At 39.0% G+C, this 17702-nt stretch overlaps 1 protein-coding gene across 8 annotated transcripts; it reads right to left on the bottom strand.

Moving 5' to 3' along the window:
- Positions 1 to 921: 921 nt before the first annotated feature.
- Positions 922 to 17147, bottom strand: LOC138760724 (galectin-related protein-like). Of its 8 annotated transcripts, none has more exons than XR_011355830.1 (6): positions 16872 to 17141; positions 16066 to 16131; positions 15839 to 15927; positions 14054 to 14231; positions 5360 to 6048; positions 3427 to 3514 (listed from the first exon to the last, which is right to left on the bottom strand). XR_011355830.1 is itself a non-coding variant. In XM_069931732.1 (6 exons), exons 1-6 carry the CDS (start codon positions 17124 to 17126, stop codon positions 3510 to 3512), a joined length of 678 nt encoding a protein of 225 aa, XP_069787833.1. In that variant the 5' UTR covers positions 17127 to 17141; the 3' UTR covers positions 3440 to 3509. The 8 variants fall into 8 exon arrangements, 7 of the variants coding, with proteins under 7 accessions (XP_069787830.1, XP_069787832.1, XP_069787833.1 ...); XM_069931732.1 differs by lacking the exon at positions 5360 to 6048 and adding an exon at positions 3718 to 3802 and having other exon boundaries at positions 3440 to 3514; XM_069931729.1 differs by lacking the exons at positions 3427 to 3514; positions 5360 to 6048 and adding an exon at positions 922 to 1431.
- Between the last annotated feature and the right edge of the window lie 555 nt (positions 17148 to 17702).

The following is a 17702-nucleotide window of genomic DNA, read 5'->3' as shown; positions in this document are numbered from 1 at the left end:
TGGTGCAGATGACGTGCTCATTTCATATCTTTTTCATTTTACTTTGTTATTTAAGGTTACTTTATTATTTAAGGTTTATATTTGGTTCCTTTAAGGGTCTTTAACTCTATAGATCATTGGTTGTTTGTGGTAATACCTTGTGGTATTAGAATATGGGAGGGAAGGGAAAGGGGTGGGTGAGGAAAAATGTACTTTGAATGTAATATATCATTGTTGAGGATTGTATTGTTTTGGATTTGTGAGTCTTGGAAAATCAAAAATAAAATATAAAAAAACATTGACAATATGATGCTAGTCTAACATTAGAGGTGTCTCTGACCATTTTTCAAACATATTAAATAGGAGAACAAAATATGTACTTGTAATGCTTAAATTGTTCTACCATATCAGCATTAGCTGAAGGAAACTTTTTTTAACGTAGCCCAAGGAACGCCAGTTTGTACATAGCAAGCTCCAGTTAACAGCAGTATCATAAACATTGAATCATCTAATTCAGTGATGCTGATTCAGAGTTGCCCAGCAACGATATCTGTGCACATCTTAGAATTAATCATTGGATCCTTTCCATTCAGTTCAAAGAGATCACCTCAGTGTCATGTCTCATCGAAAAGACTTGGAATAGAGCAGTAAACATTCAAGAATGTCAACTTAAATGGTATACTCATGTCACAACTCTATGGTATGGTTAAAATTCACGATCTTAACATAGACCCAAACCTGGCTTATTAAGGGATGGGTCATCCTGAGTGATGATGAAAAAAATGACAAAACATCCCCAGGGTATATGTTCCATTATGAACAAAGCTATATGAAGGCATTTGTTGAAGCTTTCATTTTCTAAGTTGCAAAGGGAAAAGAAAATGAAAGGGAAAAATGCCGGAAAAAAAATGAGTAAATTACAAATTTATTTTTAATTGTGCTATCAATTGATCTTAACAAAATTAAGGGCACCACATTCATTACAGCATTACATTTTGAAAGGCAACTTTGATAAATTATAGTGAGTTACATTTCTATACATTGATACAAATTTTGAAGTACCTACCAATACATTGCAGTGTTACAGAAGTATAGAAAAAAAGCAAGGAGGCAGTGGATAATGTAACAATTGAGTTATACTTTCCTGTTATTTAAATATGGAAAAATAATCAGGATGAGATAACCTTAATATAGGTGTTTCCATACTGATATTTCTGATAGGTTTCATTAATGACTTACTGAAATCAACATATGCTTTTGTATGCCAGCCAAATATACAGATATACAGTCAATTATACAGCAGAATTTGAGAAAAATGTATTTTAACAAATGCAGGATTCTTACTGTGACTTTCAAAACACTCTGTGCGATTATTGTTTCTTTGTTGGGCACAAGCAGCTGGTCTTCTCCCATTCCAGATCTCTGCAAGCTTGCATTATCACCTTCGATTGTCTGAGCCCAGAATTTAAAAAAAAACAAATGCCAAAATATTTATTCTAAGGACAAAACATAAATATCTGGAAAGCAAGTTTCAAGATGTAAATTTGCCATCTTCTGGCATAATTTCTATAATCATTACTCTGATCCAAATGATTTAGTCATAAATGATTTCTCCAATTCGATCTACCAGTTCTCCATGTTTGATTTGCATACTTAGTCATATTGCTAAATAATAGCAACTGATTAATAAAGACACCTTATCTAAGACACTCATCTCAGGTACTGTAGGTTTCTGTGAGGGGTGCTGGACTTAATGGTGACTGTCTGCCTTATGGTAGACAAAGTTAAAGAATTTCATGTATGTTAAATTCTAAATGTAATATTACTTGACAATAATGGAACCTTTTCCTTTTATAAATGAAAACATAAAATATCAGATATTCCAGTCTTCCTTTCAATTTAGTGTTCTTTTAAGAAAATTTTATTTATTGGAATATTATTTTAGTTATACAGGTAGTACAATCTATTGCATTAATAGCAAGTGTTTTTCTCCATTCGGCTTACAATTTAGTGGAATAAATCCAAAGCATATTGAAGCATAAATTAAAATATATTTCTAGAAAGATAAGGTCTATGAATAGCATTATGTATTGTATCTTACATGATTTTTTAATCCATTAAAAGGGATACCTACATTTATTGCTTGTAATCCATAAAATCATTAATAACTTACCTAAAGGTCGAGTACCCCTTATCTGAAAAGCTCCAAAATCCAAAACCTTTTGAGTGCCGACATGACGGCACAAGTGGAAAATTCCACACCTAGCCTCGTTTGCCTATGTGGGGCTTTGATGCTCTGTTGGCGCCAGTTTGTTGCCAACCATCATCACCATTGGACCCACGTGCATTTCTCACTGTGATGACTGGAGGAAACGTTTAAAAAAGCCATCTAGCCGAAGTCTAGTATTTGGTGCTGCATTTATCTTCTTTTGTCAGCTAAGATCAAGTTTTTTTTTTGCTAAGTACAAAACAATATTTTCATGTGAAATCTGAAACTCATCTCCATCTAAAATGCCATGTTTGAAAGTAACATGACCGGTAACATTATTGCATTGAAAAAAATAAAATACAGTGCACTCCAACCTTTTGCTCAAAGCACAGCATCATAGGTGGAGACTGAAAGTCTGCCTTTGGTTGTTGTTTAACATCTGATACAGGTATTCTGCTGATGTTAGTGTGCTGCTTAGTTACTCTAAACACATGATTCCAAAATCTGAAACACTTCTGGTCCCATGCATTTCAGATAAGGGGTACTCTACCTCTAGAGGTTTCTAGAAATATATTTCTCATTTACACAAACATTCTAAACATCTGGTGCATTCATTTGTTAACAGACCCTACAGATAATACCTAATAATTCATTAAGACTAAAAAGTTATAAATACATGGCATCACATAGCACAAAATACACCATCCATGTTACAACAAATTAAAGAATGTAATTTACAATCTAAACAATACCCTGACTGTTCGTTCTTTCTTTAAAATATATATCTGTTAATTATTTGTGCAGTCATTTCAGTGCGGAAATATATAACGAGTGCAAGGTGTCAACAGCACAAAATAGTGTAGTCAATGCCCTGCACCCCCCTCCCTCCCATGTATTTGAATTCATGTTCTGGACACGTGAAACCGAAACTAGAATGCATCTTCCTTGCAGCCCAGAACCATTAAAAACTTTATTTTGTTTACTGCTGTAAGCATTTCCAATTGCTTCCCTAAATTGCCTGCATCAATTAATTGCCAATGGCAAACTACAATTTGATTCTTCTTTTCTCACAACTATGGAGACCAACACTGAGACAGTTGGTTATGTCTCACATGCATGATATCATGTCTTTTAACCTAACAGCAGAAAGTTCACGTTTCCTCCTGAGAATTCCAGCAGCCCTTAACCAAGCTTGGTCAGTTGCAAGTCACCAATAATTTTTATTTCATTAATTGCTGAAAAGTTTTCAACACGATGCTGAAAATCAAAGAGACGATGTCCGTCGATGAATATACGGAAGCGTTGGTATTCGCAGTGTATCTCAAGCTGCAGTTGTGAAAATAAATAAAGAGCCTTTAATAAAGTCTTATTAACAAAACAGCTACAGTATGATATATTCACCAGAACATTAAGTACAGAAAATATTACATTCAACCATTTTTTAAGATTCATTTGAGATCTGGGTTTTACCAGAAAGGTCAGCATACATTAACCACCCCACACCCCATCAAAGTTGGAAGCCACCTTACCGAATGGCTTCCGTCCACCTGAAGAAGATACTCCCACCGTGCTTCCTGGAGCTCCATGCCCCTCAAGATTGTCCAGCTTGCTATTCTATGAGATCATAACAATTCCATGACCAATGGCATGTATAATTGTTTTGCCCGAGATGCCAAAAATCTAGCAATCAAATATTTTAAAATTAACAATTAACTGAGCATCAATCACAGCTTGCAGGAAATTATAGCAGCCACAGCACCAACCAGCCTGGGATCAAACACATGCTTTGCCATGCATTTGGCAGTGACATATTGATGGTAATTAACTGGCTGCTGGTACTCCTTCAAGGCTTTGCCACAAAGAGCTTGTGGAGGAGGGGGTGGGGGTGGTGGTGGTGTTGGGTTGGGTCTACACAATGCTACAAGCCTTGAACAACATGACATGAAGTGATATTTTGTGAGGAGTTTGTTGAGGGGGGGGTGGCAAAGATGGGAGTGGAGGGAAGGAGACCTCACTTGATATTCATTTATGAGCACACTGCAATGACAAGTATGCTGGTATTCCTTTTTCACCAGGAACACATCTACAAATTGTCATCTCATCTCTCATATGAAAAAAATGAATACACTGGAATATTGTTAGTCAGTTTCTTCTGTGCTTCTCTCCTACGGACTACATTAAAAACATATTAAAAAATTTATATTATGCAAGGTGAAAAGAAAACAAAGCTCTTAGTCTGAGCATAACTGTGGCTTGTGATTTCAGAAAAAGAACATGTAGGAAAGAAGAAAACATGAACATATATATTCCAGGAATGTTTTTAAAAATTCCTAGAGAGCAATGGTTTATATACAAGTCATTAAGAAACCTTAAGCATGTGAAAACTTCATAAAAAGAGCTTAAAAAAATTATTATTGTAAAATGAAAATTTTAGTGACATCCTCAAGCTTGATGTTCCTGTGCATAATTTTTGATGTCAGGTTCCAAATTGGATGGCGATAATCGAAGGTCCCCTCTTGTGAAATCAAGTCTATACCTTGCTGAATCCACATTCAACTAAATATGTCGAGGGAACAGCAATAAAAAATATTTCAGCCTTTTCCCATAGTTTTGGTAATCTGGTTGGCAGATCATTCTTAACCCAAAAATCTTTTTTAAATTGATTGAATTTATGGTGTGAAATTATATCATCCTGAAGAACAATCAATCTCTCTTGAATTTCTATGTCAACGTTGGTGGATGTTCCTCAAATGGATTTAATGTCCAATAAGGGATATTGAGGTTTTACAGATTATTAATTCTTTCCTGCAGATCTATGTGTATTGCTTCAGGTGTTTCACATAAACAGCAATGTCCACTGTCTTTCGTGCCTCTGGGTTTGTGTTCAGATTTAGACATTGTAAAAATTCCAAACGTCTGATATTACTCCAGTAAACTTCTATCTTTTTAAGGAAAGAAACACTGGCTTCCTCAATAGCAATGAGGGTATTGTGTTCCTTCTGTAAGGTCTCGTTCAATAAATTGAGTTTGTCAAATATATTGCAGAATAAAATATGTCTGCCTTTGTATCAGAGTTTTTCCTCCATGATCATTATGAGAAAGAAAGGAAACAATCTTGTCTCAGAGTACAACAAAATGATGAAGACAATTTCCTTTAGACAGCCACCTCACCTCAGGATGCAGCAGCAATGTTTGGAAATGCTTCCCACTTTCTTAACACAGCTCCTGGAACAGACGGTCTTGAAAGGGATGTGATTTTATAAAGTTTACAGTCCTTATAACCATTGAAAGCAAAGCATTTAAATGTCCTCCTAAGCTTTAGCCACAGTGCTCCCTATGAATGATGCAATGAACAGTAGACTAAAGATATAACATTTTTCAGGCGTGGATTGAAACCTCTGTGTCATCCAACCATTGAAACAGCGCTATCAGTTGTACAGGCAACTATGTTTTCAAAAGGAATACTGTTCTCGTTAATGTATTTCTTCTTTGAAAATAGTCAGTTCCTCAGTATCTTTTTTAATCCTTCTGGCAAACAACATTTCTTCCACCAGCTCGTTTCCATTCCAGAATGTGACGTTAAATATTATTATGGACACTGCAGGCAAAATAAGTGACTCAGCAACATTATGAGCATTTCCACTTTTAGGAATCAATTCACTTATCTTGTATGATGCAAGAAGAGCCTTTTCTAATTTCTGTGTGGCTCCAGAACCTGTTTGAACGTAAGCTTTTTCTGGAAATTATCTCGAAGGGTCTTGAAGTAATCCAAGGATTTCTCTTTCTTCTCTTTATATTCGGTTTCTTAATGTTGTTTCAGCTTGCTTGGCCTTGTGCTTTCATTTGACACTGTTTTCAAACTAATCAAACACATCGGTAGAGAAGAGTTTTGCAGAGATGTAATTAAACTATACAATAAGTATTCCTCTGAATACTACCGGCACTTTGTTTTTCGCAGAGAAACTCATATAATTCTTTCTGAAAGCAACAAAAAAACTATTAGAAAACAAAAGCACATCTTTAAAGGGTTAGCTCAAATGTTGGCTTAAATTTTATGGAAAATATGAACAATACATACCTTCCACAAAGCTACCCATCACGAGAAATACAAAGCAACACTTTTCAGCCTGCATGCTAATTTCCAGGAATCCAAGGCAATAGAATAAAGGAGGAAAACCACATGGAAGGGTATTCCGAGCCAAAACTGGTTCTATGTCAGTCAAACATAATCATGTTGAAGCAAAGAATGCTCTAAAAACATTGTTAATCTTTGCATTTACCAAGACCAAGAACTTTCTAGGCAGTCTCCAAATACCTCAAATCTTGAAAAAAAATCTTGCATTGCTTGGAAACTATACAGCAAAGCCTTGCAGCAAAGTCCTCTAGTTCCCCAAAAAACGTTTTATCTATTCAATGCCTCCTATACAACTTGGTGCCTCCTTTTTAAGGATTCAGTCCATGCCCCTCTTGAATGTGCTGTGGCCCCTGGGGAGAGGGAGCATTGAGAATGGCTGGTATACAGTAATGTGTTCAAAAGAGACAAAAATACACGCATCCTTTCTATGCACAACCACCTCTGCTATCACCGACCATTTTCAAAGATCTAAAAATAAGAACCACCTGTCCTTGATCAGCAATTTCTTTCTACAAAAGTACTTTTTGAATTCTACAGTTTCAAAGACAGCCATGATATGATTAAGGATTAATCCCCATCACTTGGATTTTACTCATGTAAAATGAGTACTGCATTAAATGGTGGATTTACAGCATGCAATGGTGACAGTGAGTCTGCAACGTTACTTAATCCTCCCATGCTAGCTGACACGCAAGGTTTTTGTGGGTTATATTAACACCAATTCCAGTAACTGCCTGAAATTAAAGGACATTTTTTGCAAGTTTGCTGACACATATGACTCTCAGTGTTCATTTTAGACCAATACCCCTGAGGGTAAAGCCCTCCAAAAGGTAGTGAACACAGCCCAGAACATCACAGGCAAAACTCTCCCCACTACTGAGCACATCTACAGGGAATGCTGCCATAGGAGAGCAGCAGCAGCAATCATCAATGATCCATTCCACCCAGCACCAGAGTACCACAGGGCTGCGTTCTTAACCCACTGGTCTACGCGTTATGCACCTATGACTGTGTAGTTCGGTATGACAATAACACCATCTACAAATTCACTGACAATACCACTGTAGTGGGTTATATAAAAAGAGGTGGTGATTCAGCAAACAGGAGAGAGATTGAAAACTTGGCTGAATAGTGTACCAACAACAACCTCACACTCAATGTCACCAAAACCAAGGAGCTAATTGTTGATTTCAGGAAGGAAAAATCAGCTGTGTACAATCCAGTGATCATTGGGGGTTCAGAGGTGGAGAGGGTGAGCAAATAAGTTCTTGCGAGTCACTATCTCGGAGGATCTTTCCTGGACCCAACACATAAATGGCATCGTGAAGAAAGCATGTCAGCACCTTTATTTCCTCAGGAGTCTGCAGAGGTTTGATGACATCAGAAACTCTGGAAAATTTCTACAGATGTGTGGTGGAAAGTGTGCTGACCAGCTGCATCATGGTCTGGTATGGGGACACGAAGACCTCTGAGCATAAAGCCCTGCAAAAGGTAGTGGACACAGCCCACGAGATCACATGTAAAACCCTCCCCACCATCGAGAACGTCAACAGCGAATGCTGCGGTCGCAGTGCAGCAGCAATCATCAAGGAGCCACATCACCCAGGACACGCTCTGTTCTTGCTACTGCCATCAGGAAAGAGGAAAAGGTACCACAAGACTCACACCACCAGGTTCAGGAACAGCTGCTACCCCTCCACCATCAGACACCTCAACGACAAACTCAATCAGAGGCTCATTTAAGGGCTCTTACTTGTACACTTCATTGATCTTTTCTTTTTGTTCTCTCTGTATTGCACAGTTTGTTTACATTCATCACCAGTTCTTTGTTTACACGGTGTACTTTTTTTTGCACTACCAATTAGTCGTATTTCTGCCCCGCCAACAGGAGAAAGAATCTCAGGATTGCATATGATGTTATGTATGTACTCTGACAATAAATCTGTGGGACATATTCTGGCCATAATTAAGGTTTCCAATTCGTACTGACTGTACTAATCATACTAATACACCAGCATTATGAATAAACAGTTTAAAAATCAAAAGAGTGTAAAATGTAAAGTAATTTGAAAATAATCAGTGTTGTTGTCCTTAATTATGTGAAGTTCTCTTCAAATGGGCTACTTCCAATCCTATAATTTTGGTTCTTATCCATTTGTAAATCTATAGGCCTTTTTATACAGAAAACCTACTTAATTGGCTTGTTAAAAGCAGCTTGGGTTGTTTACACTGAACCAAGAAATGCTTTTACATAAGCAAGCCAAAAGGAGGCATTACACCATTAACCCTTTTAAAAAGGAGTTGCTGTGAAACGCATCAGTTCTGATACTACATATCTTGGTACTATCACACATGGGATAAAAATGACCCTCCATCCCATCTTTGTTGCATTTGTACAGGGAGGTGAAGCAGTTAAAAGGCAGTTAATTCCTGGCTTTTAACAGCTGTGTAAAAAGGGCTATACATTCCATTTACCCTGACATAAACTGTATAGACCCTTTCACACCACCAACCCTCCTAGGAAGTGGATAAACTTACTGGGTATGCTGCATCCAGGGAGCCTTTCCCACTGCACCCTAATTTACCTGGTTCATTGGGAACCCAGGATTTTAGTGGGGGGGGAGGGGGGGTCTCGCCTCCAGTGGTGATGTCGCGAGTAACATATTACATACTGACAGCCCTGCCGACTGCAGTTCTATTTCACAGTGTGGTCAGACGCACTCTGACATCATCATTGACTGTGAAATATAACTGCCAGAATGATGCAAGCACACACCATCACCAATGGTACCCGGTAAGTCATGTAAACCATTCACATCAGAGTGATTAATGAGTTAACTTCGGACGGGCTCTGGTACTACCCCCACCAAAAGTCAGAGCCCGGTTGATCTTTACTTACCCTGCCCAGTTGGGACCTTTCACACCAGCAGATTACCCGCTACGGACCCACTAAATTGGCTGGTTCAACCCACATGCACTTGGCAGTGTGTGACTGTTATATCTTCTATTGGCAGGGTCCTAAGCTTTGGAATTTCTTCCATAATTTTTCTACTTCTTTCTCATTTAAGATTCTCCTTAAAATCTCTCTTTAATCACAATTTTAGACATCTCCTCTAACATCTTAGCTGGTTCATCATCAATTTATTTGATAATGTCCCTGTATTAAGCTATATTAAAAATTATTATAAAAAATTAGAAGTTGAATGCACTTGTTCTTGTGGAGTCAATTTTCTCCGAAGCAGTTCCAACTCCTGTTTCTATGTTATAAGCCAACTTCAATTTTAGAATTTTAACTAAATGCAATATTTGGAACTTGCATCTCTCCACATTCCAAGGACCACCTGGTTGACAGGAATAAAATAAAGATATACTTTTTAATTTGATTTTAATATTGTTTCAATATTTTGAATAGGCAATATTTGAAGATGAACTGCAAGACATGATTAATAATCCATTCAATGTCTGAAAATTTTAGTTATTTTCTAGTTTTTGGAATCTCATATTCCTTTCATTTATACACATTATGGAAATGTGGTTCGCAAGTTATTAAGAAGTGTTGTTATCACACAACTTTCTTTCAAGAGTGAATCAGACACCTTAAGTAAGGAAAGGAACTTATTGTATTTATCGTATTAAGTTAAATTTGACAATGTTTGTAGGTCTCAGTTACAAGCAACTGAATGCTATAACCTATATTGTCTCAATTTTAGATGCAGACAACAAGAAAGTGGTTAACAGTAACCAGAAAATAAAACCTTATATTTCTATTGCACATTCCACTTCTTTTATAAATAAGAGCTTTATATCCAGTTAAATATTTTGGATTGCAGTAGTATAATGCAGCCAACATGTACTTCCAAATGTCATTGTTTTAACACCTTATAAAATACATACCATGAAACCTTTCAACTCCACATACAAGTGCAGACAGGGCCTTAATTTGAACTATCCTCTAAAGATGACAGTTTATGGTGTAGCACTAACCGAATATCAGCCTTGATTCTGTACATGAAACTGCAGCTGAACTTGGGTGGCACGATAAGCATATGGTTTGTGTGACGTTATTACAGCACTAGCGACCCAGATTCGAATCCGACACTGTCTGTAAGGAGTTTGTTCATTCTCCCCATGTCTCCATGGGTTTTGTCTGGGTGCTCCAGTTTAATCCCACCCTCCAAAACCTACAGGGCTGTTGGTTAATTTGGGGCTAAAATTGGGGTTAAATGGCTAGAATCGGCTTCTACTGTGCTTTAAATAAAATTCAAAATGTTAATTTAATATTTAAAAAATTTGATTATGACTGAGATGAGAGTGCATACCACCCATTAAGCCACAGCTGACAAAAGTTACAATGTTCAAAACATTGTTTGTAACTTTGACCTTCTGAAATACTGAATTGACTCTTTTTAGAACATAGAACATTACAGCACAGTACAAGACCTTTAGCCCATGATGTTGTGCCAATCTATATCTACCTAAAAAAAACCGAAATCCTCCCTACTACCTCCTAACTCGCTCTTTTTCTTTCATCCTTAAGCTTGTCTAAGAGTCTTGTGCAGCCAAAGTGATTTGTGTGGTACAGAACTTCATGAAAATCTTATTCAAATGTAAGCATACAGCCTCACAATGAATGAATGAAACAATAATCAAAGAGCAAAACACTGCTAGAAATCAGTCAGCAACTTGATCTTCAAGTTGCCTATCAATTTAATTCTCCCTTCATGCTCATTTCTGATTTTGGCCGCTTACACTAAATCAGTGAAGCCCAATATAACCTCAAGGAACCTCAGCTTTTGACTACAACTCCCAGTTCTTGATATTAAATTGAACAATTTTAGATACCTTTCGGATTTGTATTGGACTTGGCCAGTTCTGGCAAAAGATCATTGACGTGAAACATTAATTCTGTTTCTCTTTCCACAAATGCTAGCTGACCTGAATATTTGCAAATTCTTGACTTACATTTCACTTTTACAGTACAGACTGTGTTTTGCTTTTCCAGTCTGCACTCCACAATTTCAATTGTTTTTTTTTATCTCCGCTATCATTCTTCTCCTATATGTATCTCCTCCAGACAGGTTAACTGTGATTAACTATCATTCAGCACCCTCCCTCTGCCATCAACACACCACATATATTGTTCATTTTCCTTATCTTCCCATTACTGATATTTTTTCCACCACACCCCATTCTCTACAAGTTCAAACACATTAGATTTATGACTTTTCATAGTTTTGGTGAAATGTTATGGACCAAATAATATCAACTGTTATGTTCTCCAGAGATCCTGCCTATTCTACTGAGCATTTCCAACATTATCTGTCTTCACACCTGCAGCATTTCACAGAAAAGAACATTATTTGCAGGTCTTGTGTTGTATGACACATTGTCTCACACACTACTCACTGCATCTGACATTTTATCAAGAACATGACATTCATATGTTTCACCACACCCTCAATCACCTACTCACTAAACAATAATTTTACTGATTTTGTTATGCCAGCTATTCACCTGAAAAAAGCACAATAGCTCATATGCCAACACCCTCTCCTCTTTTGCCAAAGAAGGTGACACACAATAGCAGACTGGCAGAAGCTGTGTGCTTCCACTGGCTAAGAAAACAAGCAGAGACTCCTTGTAATTATCAGAATCAAAATTTATTGTTATGAACAAGTCATGAAATTCGGTGTTTTGTGGCTTCATTAATTCGTGCAAACATTCATATAAACCACTTTTATAACAATAAATAAAAATAATAGTGCACGAAAAGTGTCGTGGGTTCATTGATTCTTCAGGAATCTGATGGCAGCGGTGAAGAAGCTGTCCTTGTGCCGCTGAGTGCTCGCCTTTATGCTCCTTTATCTTTTTCCTGATGGTAGCAGAATGAAGAGGGAATGGCCTGGTGGTGGGGATCTTTGAAGACAGAGGCTGCTTTATTAAGACACCGCTTAATTATTATTGCTGCAGAAGCCACAATGATGGGACTGACAAACCGTAATTAATACTCATCACAAGTCACCTCTTTGTTTTGCACATATCCTTACTATCCACACCATCCTTATGCTTTTCAGATAACTAATTGGCCATAAATCCAGACCAATCTATTAAACAGCAAGGAGGCAACACTATCATTCCACCTCATATTTGTAAGTCAGTCCAGCACATGGTGAGTTATCAGGACTGCAGCAAGGTAAAGGATAAGACACCTGCAGATTGTCTACGGTTTGCAACTCCCACAATCTTTGTGCATGTACTTGCTCTCTAACTGCTCCCATTCACTCAGTGACCAGATTTACAGTTCAACCCTGCTTTTACCTGGTTAGAGACATCCTTTCTCCCACCTTCCCTTTAACCTGTCAAGGTTCTTTTGTCTTATTTCCAACTCTGACAAAGGGACTTTGACCAGAAACATTAATTCTGTTTTGCTTCCCACAGGTCTGACTTGCTGAGTATCTCCAGCATTTTGTGTTTTAATTGTGGAAAACAGCAGGTGTCTTCCAATGAAGCTACACACAAGTTTTGCACCAAGACATTCAGGTGAGGAATATGCACGGCTACCTATGGAGAAAGGGTAATGGCACAATATCCAAAAACCTGAGCTTAATGTTAAGATCCATGTCATGAGTTCAGCTCCATTTTACACAAGAACTTGCATGGAGCCTGCTCCAGTGTGATAGTGATAGCCAACTCCATTTCAACAATAGCAAACCTAAACATTAAGCAGCATCAGACAGCGAATATTTCTACTTCCACTGCAGGACAAGCAGGTGCTACTCAAGCTCTGAGTGCTGTTGTAAAAGCTCCAACTGCTGCTACCACCTTCATAGTTACAAGCATCAATTATGAATTGAGCCATCAGCTCCTCCGATGAGCTCAGCAAACTCTTGGGTAATGTGTCCCTGCAATAGTGGTAATGTTTTCAGCATCATGAATCAACTGTCCTCCAATAGACAAAAGTACTGGAGAACTGCTGTAGGTCACGCAGAATCCATAGGAAGCAAAGATATACTGTATACCCAACATTTTGGGCTTGAGCCCTTCAACATGAGCAAAAAGCAGGCAGGGACATGAATAAAAAGATGGGGGAGAGAGGGAGGAAGGAGAAAGGGAGAGGAGTACAGGCCATATGGGTGGGAGGGCAAAAGACAAAAAATGCTGCCCCTTCTTCCCTCTTCCTCTCCCCTTTTTATTCAGGTGCCTGTCTGCTTTTTGCTCAGACCTTGACAAAGGATTCAGGCCCAAAATGTTGGTTGGTTATATATCTTCGCTTCCTATGGATGCTGCAAGATCTGCTGAGTTTCTTCAGCACATCTGCAGGCTTTCTTGTTTAACATCTACTGTCCTCCCTCAGGAGGACACTGTTCAGCTGATGTTTGCAGTATGAATTCCACATTGCCACTTTACGTAAATAAATTTCTCTTGAATACCTTACTAAATTTATTGTTGGTTCAAATACTGGTCTGGTCTTCCCTATAATGGATTTGCTTTCTCTGCACCAACACTATCAACCTTTTATTATTTTAGAATGATTTAATAGATCAGATCTCAAGTTTATCTTCTCCAGAAAAAAAAGAATCATGCCCGATTTAATCATTTCTGTGAGATATAACTTTTCAGGTCTTGTGTCATCTCTGTAACTAGCTCTCCCCACCAGCATTAGTTCCCTTTGAATACTGAGGCCAGAATCACACACAGATTTCCCTGATTTAACCAAAATTGCTACTCACCCTAAATGGCTGGTCTGGGATGAAGGGAAAGTAGGGAATGGATGTTTCTTCTTCTCCCCATTCTCCAGAAACGAAAGCATTTCTGACAAAATGCTGATCAGGAAATCTTGCCTGAAGCTCAATGGCAACATCGGCTGGTGACACATCAGTGTCTCCACAGCCCAGACTGATTTCAAAGCTTCAACAGGAATAAGAAGAAAAATCTACAATCAGAAAATAGAAACTCCTTAACCTACTGAAGCCTCTAAATGAAGAGCAAGTTGTACACCAAGATGTGTGACAAAATTGGCTGCAGTAATGTCCATAACTAGGCCATTCAGGAGTGGAAGCTGTGACACAGTTTTCTGCTCTCAGAACCTAAACTACTGTGAACAATGCAAATCACTGCAATTCCCCTGTTCACAGGTGGGGGAATCCGCTGCTAAACTCACACCAAGTTAACTGGGTTCAATGGGAGAAATGAGCAGTCGAGAAGGTAAATCTTTATTTTGACTTAAGTAATTTTAAAGTTGATTGTTTCTGTGTGAGTTTCAACTTTTTTTTTACATGTAACTTTTGGTTCAAGCGATTTCTTTTTTAAAACAGTATTTTTAATGACGAAAAAATCCTGAGTAATTTAGATCAACATCAATAAGTAATTTGACAATCAGTGTGGTGAGGGTAGCTTTCCAGCCGAAGACTGTGCCTGGTACCAAAATGAAAGAAAGCGTTTGGTCTTGGGTACAGATAATCAGCTATTTTAATCACCAGCAGAAGAACTGTTCTTTTGTTTCTACATCGAGAACAAAAATTTGCCTTTAATGTGTTATGGCCTCACAAGCAAAACCTGATATCCTGCTATGTATGGGTTTATAACAGCAGTTTACCAAAACCTTTATCAAAATGGTAAATTAAAAATACTTTTTTATTTCAAAACAGTAGGCAGGAAGATTTATGGTGTGAATTCTGAAATTTGGGACTTATTAAAGTAGAAGTTATAGTTGCCAATGGTTGAACAACTAAAATCAAGGTTGTGCAAGAAAGATTGTGCTGAAACTGAATGAAAATTGAAACCTCGGAAGTTTGCAGTTGCGGAGATAAGGCAGTAAGGCCATTGAGGGATTTAAGAACAAGCAATAGAACTTAGATATTCTATATGATAATTGAAACAAGTGATGAAATTTTAGCATGTCTAAATTAACAAGTTAAAGCAAAACATTCTTCTGAACTGTAATATAACCACAATATTATAGTCATAGCTCAGTGTATGGACATTATGTATTAATAACACTCCAGGACTGTTAAAGGTCAAATGACTGAACTTGAATGTTTCCCACCGACAATACTAGTCTGCATTTTTATTATGTAACACTGCATAATTTCCAAAGAAATTAGCTTTCTGGATAATTCATACATTAGATCATTCCCAATTCATTTCAATTTCATAAAATTAATCCGACAAGTTGGCAATGATTCTTTTATTAAAAACAGACCTAAACAAATTTGCACTTATTCCTTGCAAAAGAAAAAGCACAATTTGCACTGAAATCTGTTTTGTCACTTGCCTTGTAACAGCCTATGTTAGACACCAAACATTTTTCAAATCAGAATGATGTGCATTCTTATATTATTTCTCCAATATCAGTATTGAAATTGCCTCTTTTTGATAGCTATTTTTACAATTTTCCTCTCCAAACAAACATATAAAACATGTATTTAATTGTTAATGAGTTGCATCATTCTGGCCTTGTTGAAACCATTCTGAATTTGGCATCAGTGAATACAGAAGTATTTATTGATCAATACCTTGCTGGGTTGGGATCCACTATACCCATCACAATGATCTTCTTTCCTGGTCTCATTCCTCCTTTTATAGTACCACAAAAAGGAACAGTCTTAAAGAGAGTAAGGGATTGGTCCTTGTCAGTGTCACAGCCCAGCAGAAAGGCACACATCAATCAGCAATAAAATAAGGTAATAGATACAACATTTAGAAAGTTATTTAAATGCCAAAGAATGGCAGTTTTTTTTACCAAGCGCGGTACATCTTCAGAGTCTGGAGTAGTTAGTGAGTGGTTTAGATGATGTCCATCCACTATCTAAGAATGAAATGGAAGATTATCATACATTATAGCATCCAAATAGTCTCTTCAAATGCAAGGTACGTTTCAATATTAGGTTGGGCCAGTGCTTGGGATCCATGCACACAACTCCAGCAGGGATTTGCAAGGAGAGTGAGTGATCGGATCAAACATGGATCCTCCACAATCGATGGGATTTCACCAATGACAAATATTCTGCGCTGGAGTCGAGAGAGAACGAGTTTAACGGAGATTCTCACACATGGGTTTAACTGGAGCAAAATCTTAAACTGCAGAAGCTACAGGAAAAGGTATCGAAAGCAGAGCGGCTCCCATTTCCGAAACCAAAATCTGGAATGGGAGCCTGTATCAATCCCGAAGTAAATCGGCCTCCGGGACTGGAAGCCGGAGTCACTCCCGGAGTGGCCCGAACGCCCCAAAAACCCCGCGAGCCGAGTCATCGGGAGCCTCAGGTGAGCCCGAATTGAGTCAACTCGCAAATCGATCTCCCAGAATGGTCGACAGCAGGTTCAAATCCAAGGCGATCGTGCAGGACAAGGAGTCGGAGTCAGCCTGGATTGAACAAGGGGGTGAGAGCGGCTCTTGGATGCCCGGGGCTCGGCTCGCGGGCGCGCTCCCCCGGGGAAGATCCCGCGCCTCGGTCCCACTCGGCCAAACGAGGGCTTCATCCTGGGAGTGAGACCGAGTCCGCCGCCGCCGCCGATCGAACGCATCTCTCGCCCGTGCCCCGCACTTACTAGGCTGTCCCTCTTTGCAGCCGATCCCGCCATCTTTACAGAGGAACTGGGCTGAGTTTGCGGGAGGAAGGCGGGTCTGACTCCAGCCGAACCACTGGGCACCGGGCTCCCGGGCCCCGCCTGCTGCCCGCGGGCGTTTGCCCCGCCCACCACCACCTGGGTTGTCCCGGCGGGGCCGCGACGTCCAAAGCCAGTGGCTCTGTGCGCTGGCCCACAGCCTCGAGGCAGAGGCCGGTTGCAATGGCGACGCAGCATGTCACTCCTCCTCTTTGAGGAAGGGTTGTTTTAATCGCAGCCCAAGCCGGGAATTCTCGGAGACATCAAACTGGAAGCGGTGGTCCCCCCCCCCCTCCCCCCCTTTCAGAGCTGAGGTGTTCAAAACCATCCTGTCAGTGGCCGAGCCTCCACAGATTTAAGGCGATTGAACAAAGAACCAGAGGGAATAATGAGGCATTACTGTCGCAAGGATAATCGGGCATCTGAATAGGAGGTGGAAGCGGCCTCAATAATAACTTTCAAATGGGGTTTGGCAAAATAATTGAAAGGAAATGTTGCACTGGTTGAAATAGTCTGATCTTGGTGACCGAAAAGGCCAATTATGGGATCGCTTCCAACGGCAATTCATCTGCACCTCATGGGCCGAATGTTATCACAAGAAGGACAGATAAGATCTAATTAATTTATAATGCAATACACTAAAGCACTGGAGAAAATCAACAGGTCCTGCAGCACCCAGAGGAAGGGAAAGGTTTCGAGCCCGGGACCTTCCCCAGGATTTAGAAACAAAACCGGTGGGAGGGGAGGAGGAGAAGCACAGACTAACAGGTATGA

The sequence above is a fragment of the Narcine bancroftii genome, chromosome 4 (assembly GCF_036971445.1).
Source record: "Narcine bancroftii isolate sNarBan1 chromosome 4, sNarBan1.hap1, whole genome shotgun sequence".
In the NCBI taxonomy this organism is placed as follows: Eukaryota; Metazoa; Chordata; class Chondrichthyes; order Torpediniformes; family Narcinidae; genus Narcine; species Narcine bancroftii.
Note: the sequence above shows the minus strand (reverse complement) of the source record. Positions and strands in the feature narration are given on the sequence as shown.

Bases quoted from the DNA above. Each gene is read 5' to 3' on its own strand.
- LOC138760724 (XM_069931726.1), bottom strand. From the start codon at position 17,126: ATGCTGCGTCGCCATTGCAACCGGCCTCTGCCTCGAGGCTGTGGGCCA. The intron at 16,132-16,871 runs GTAAGTGCGGGG...TTTCATTCTTAG, and splicing joins CTGCAAAGAGGGACAGCCTA to ATAGTGGATGGACATCATCT. The intron at 14,232-15,838 runs GTATTGATCAAT...TTCCTGTTGAAG, and splicing joins GTGGATCCCAACCCAGCAAG to CTTTGAAATCAGTCTGGGCT.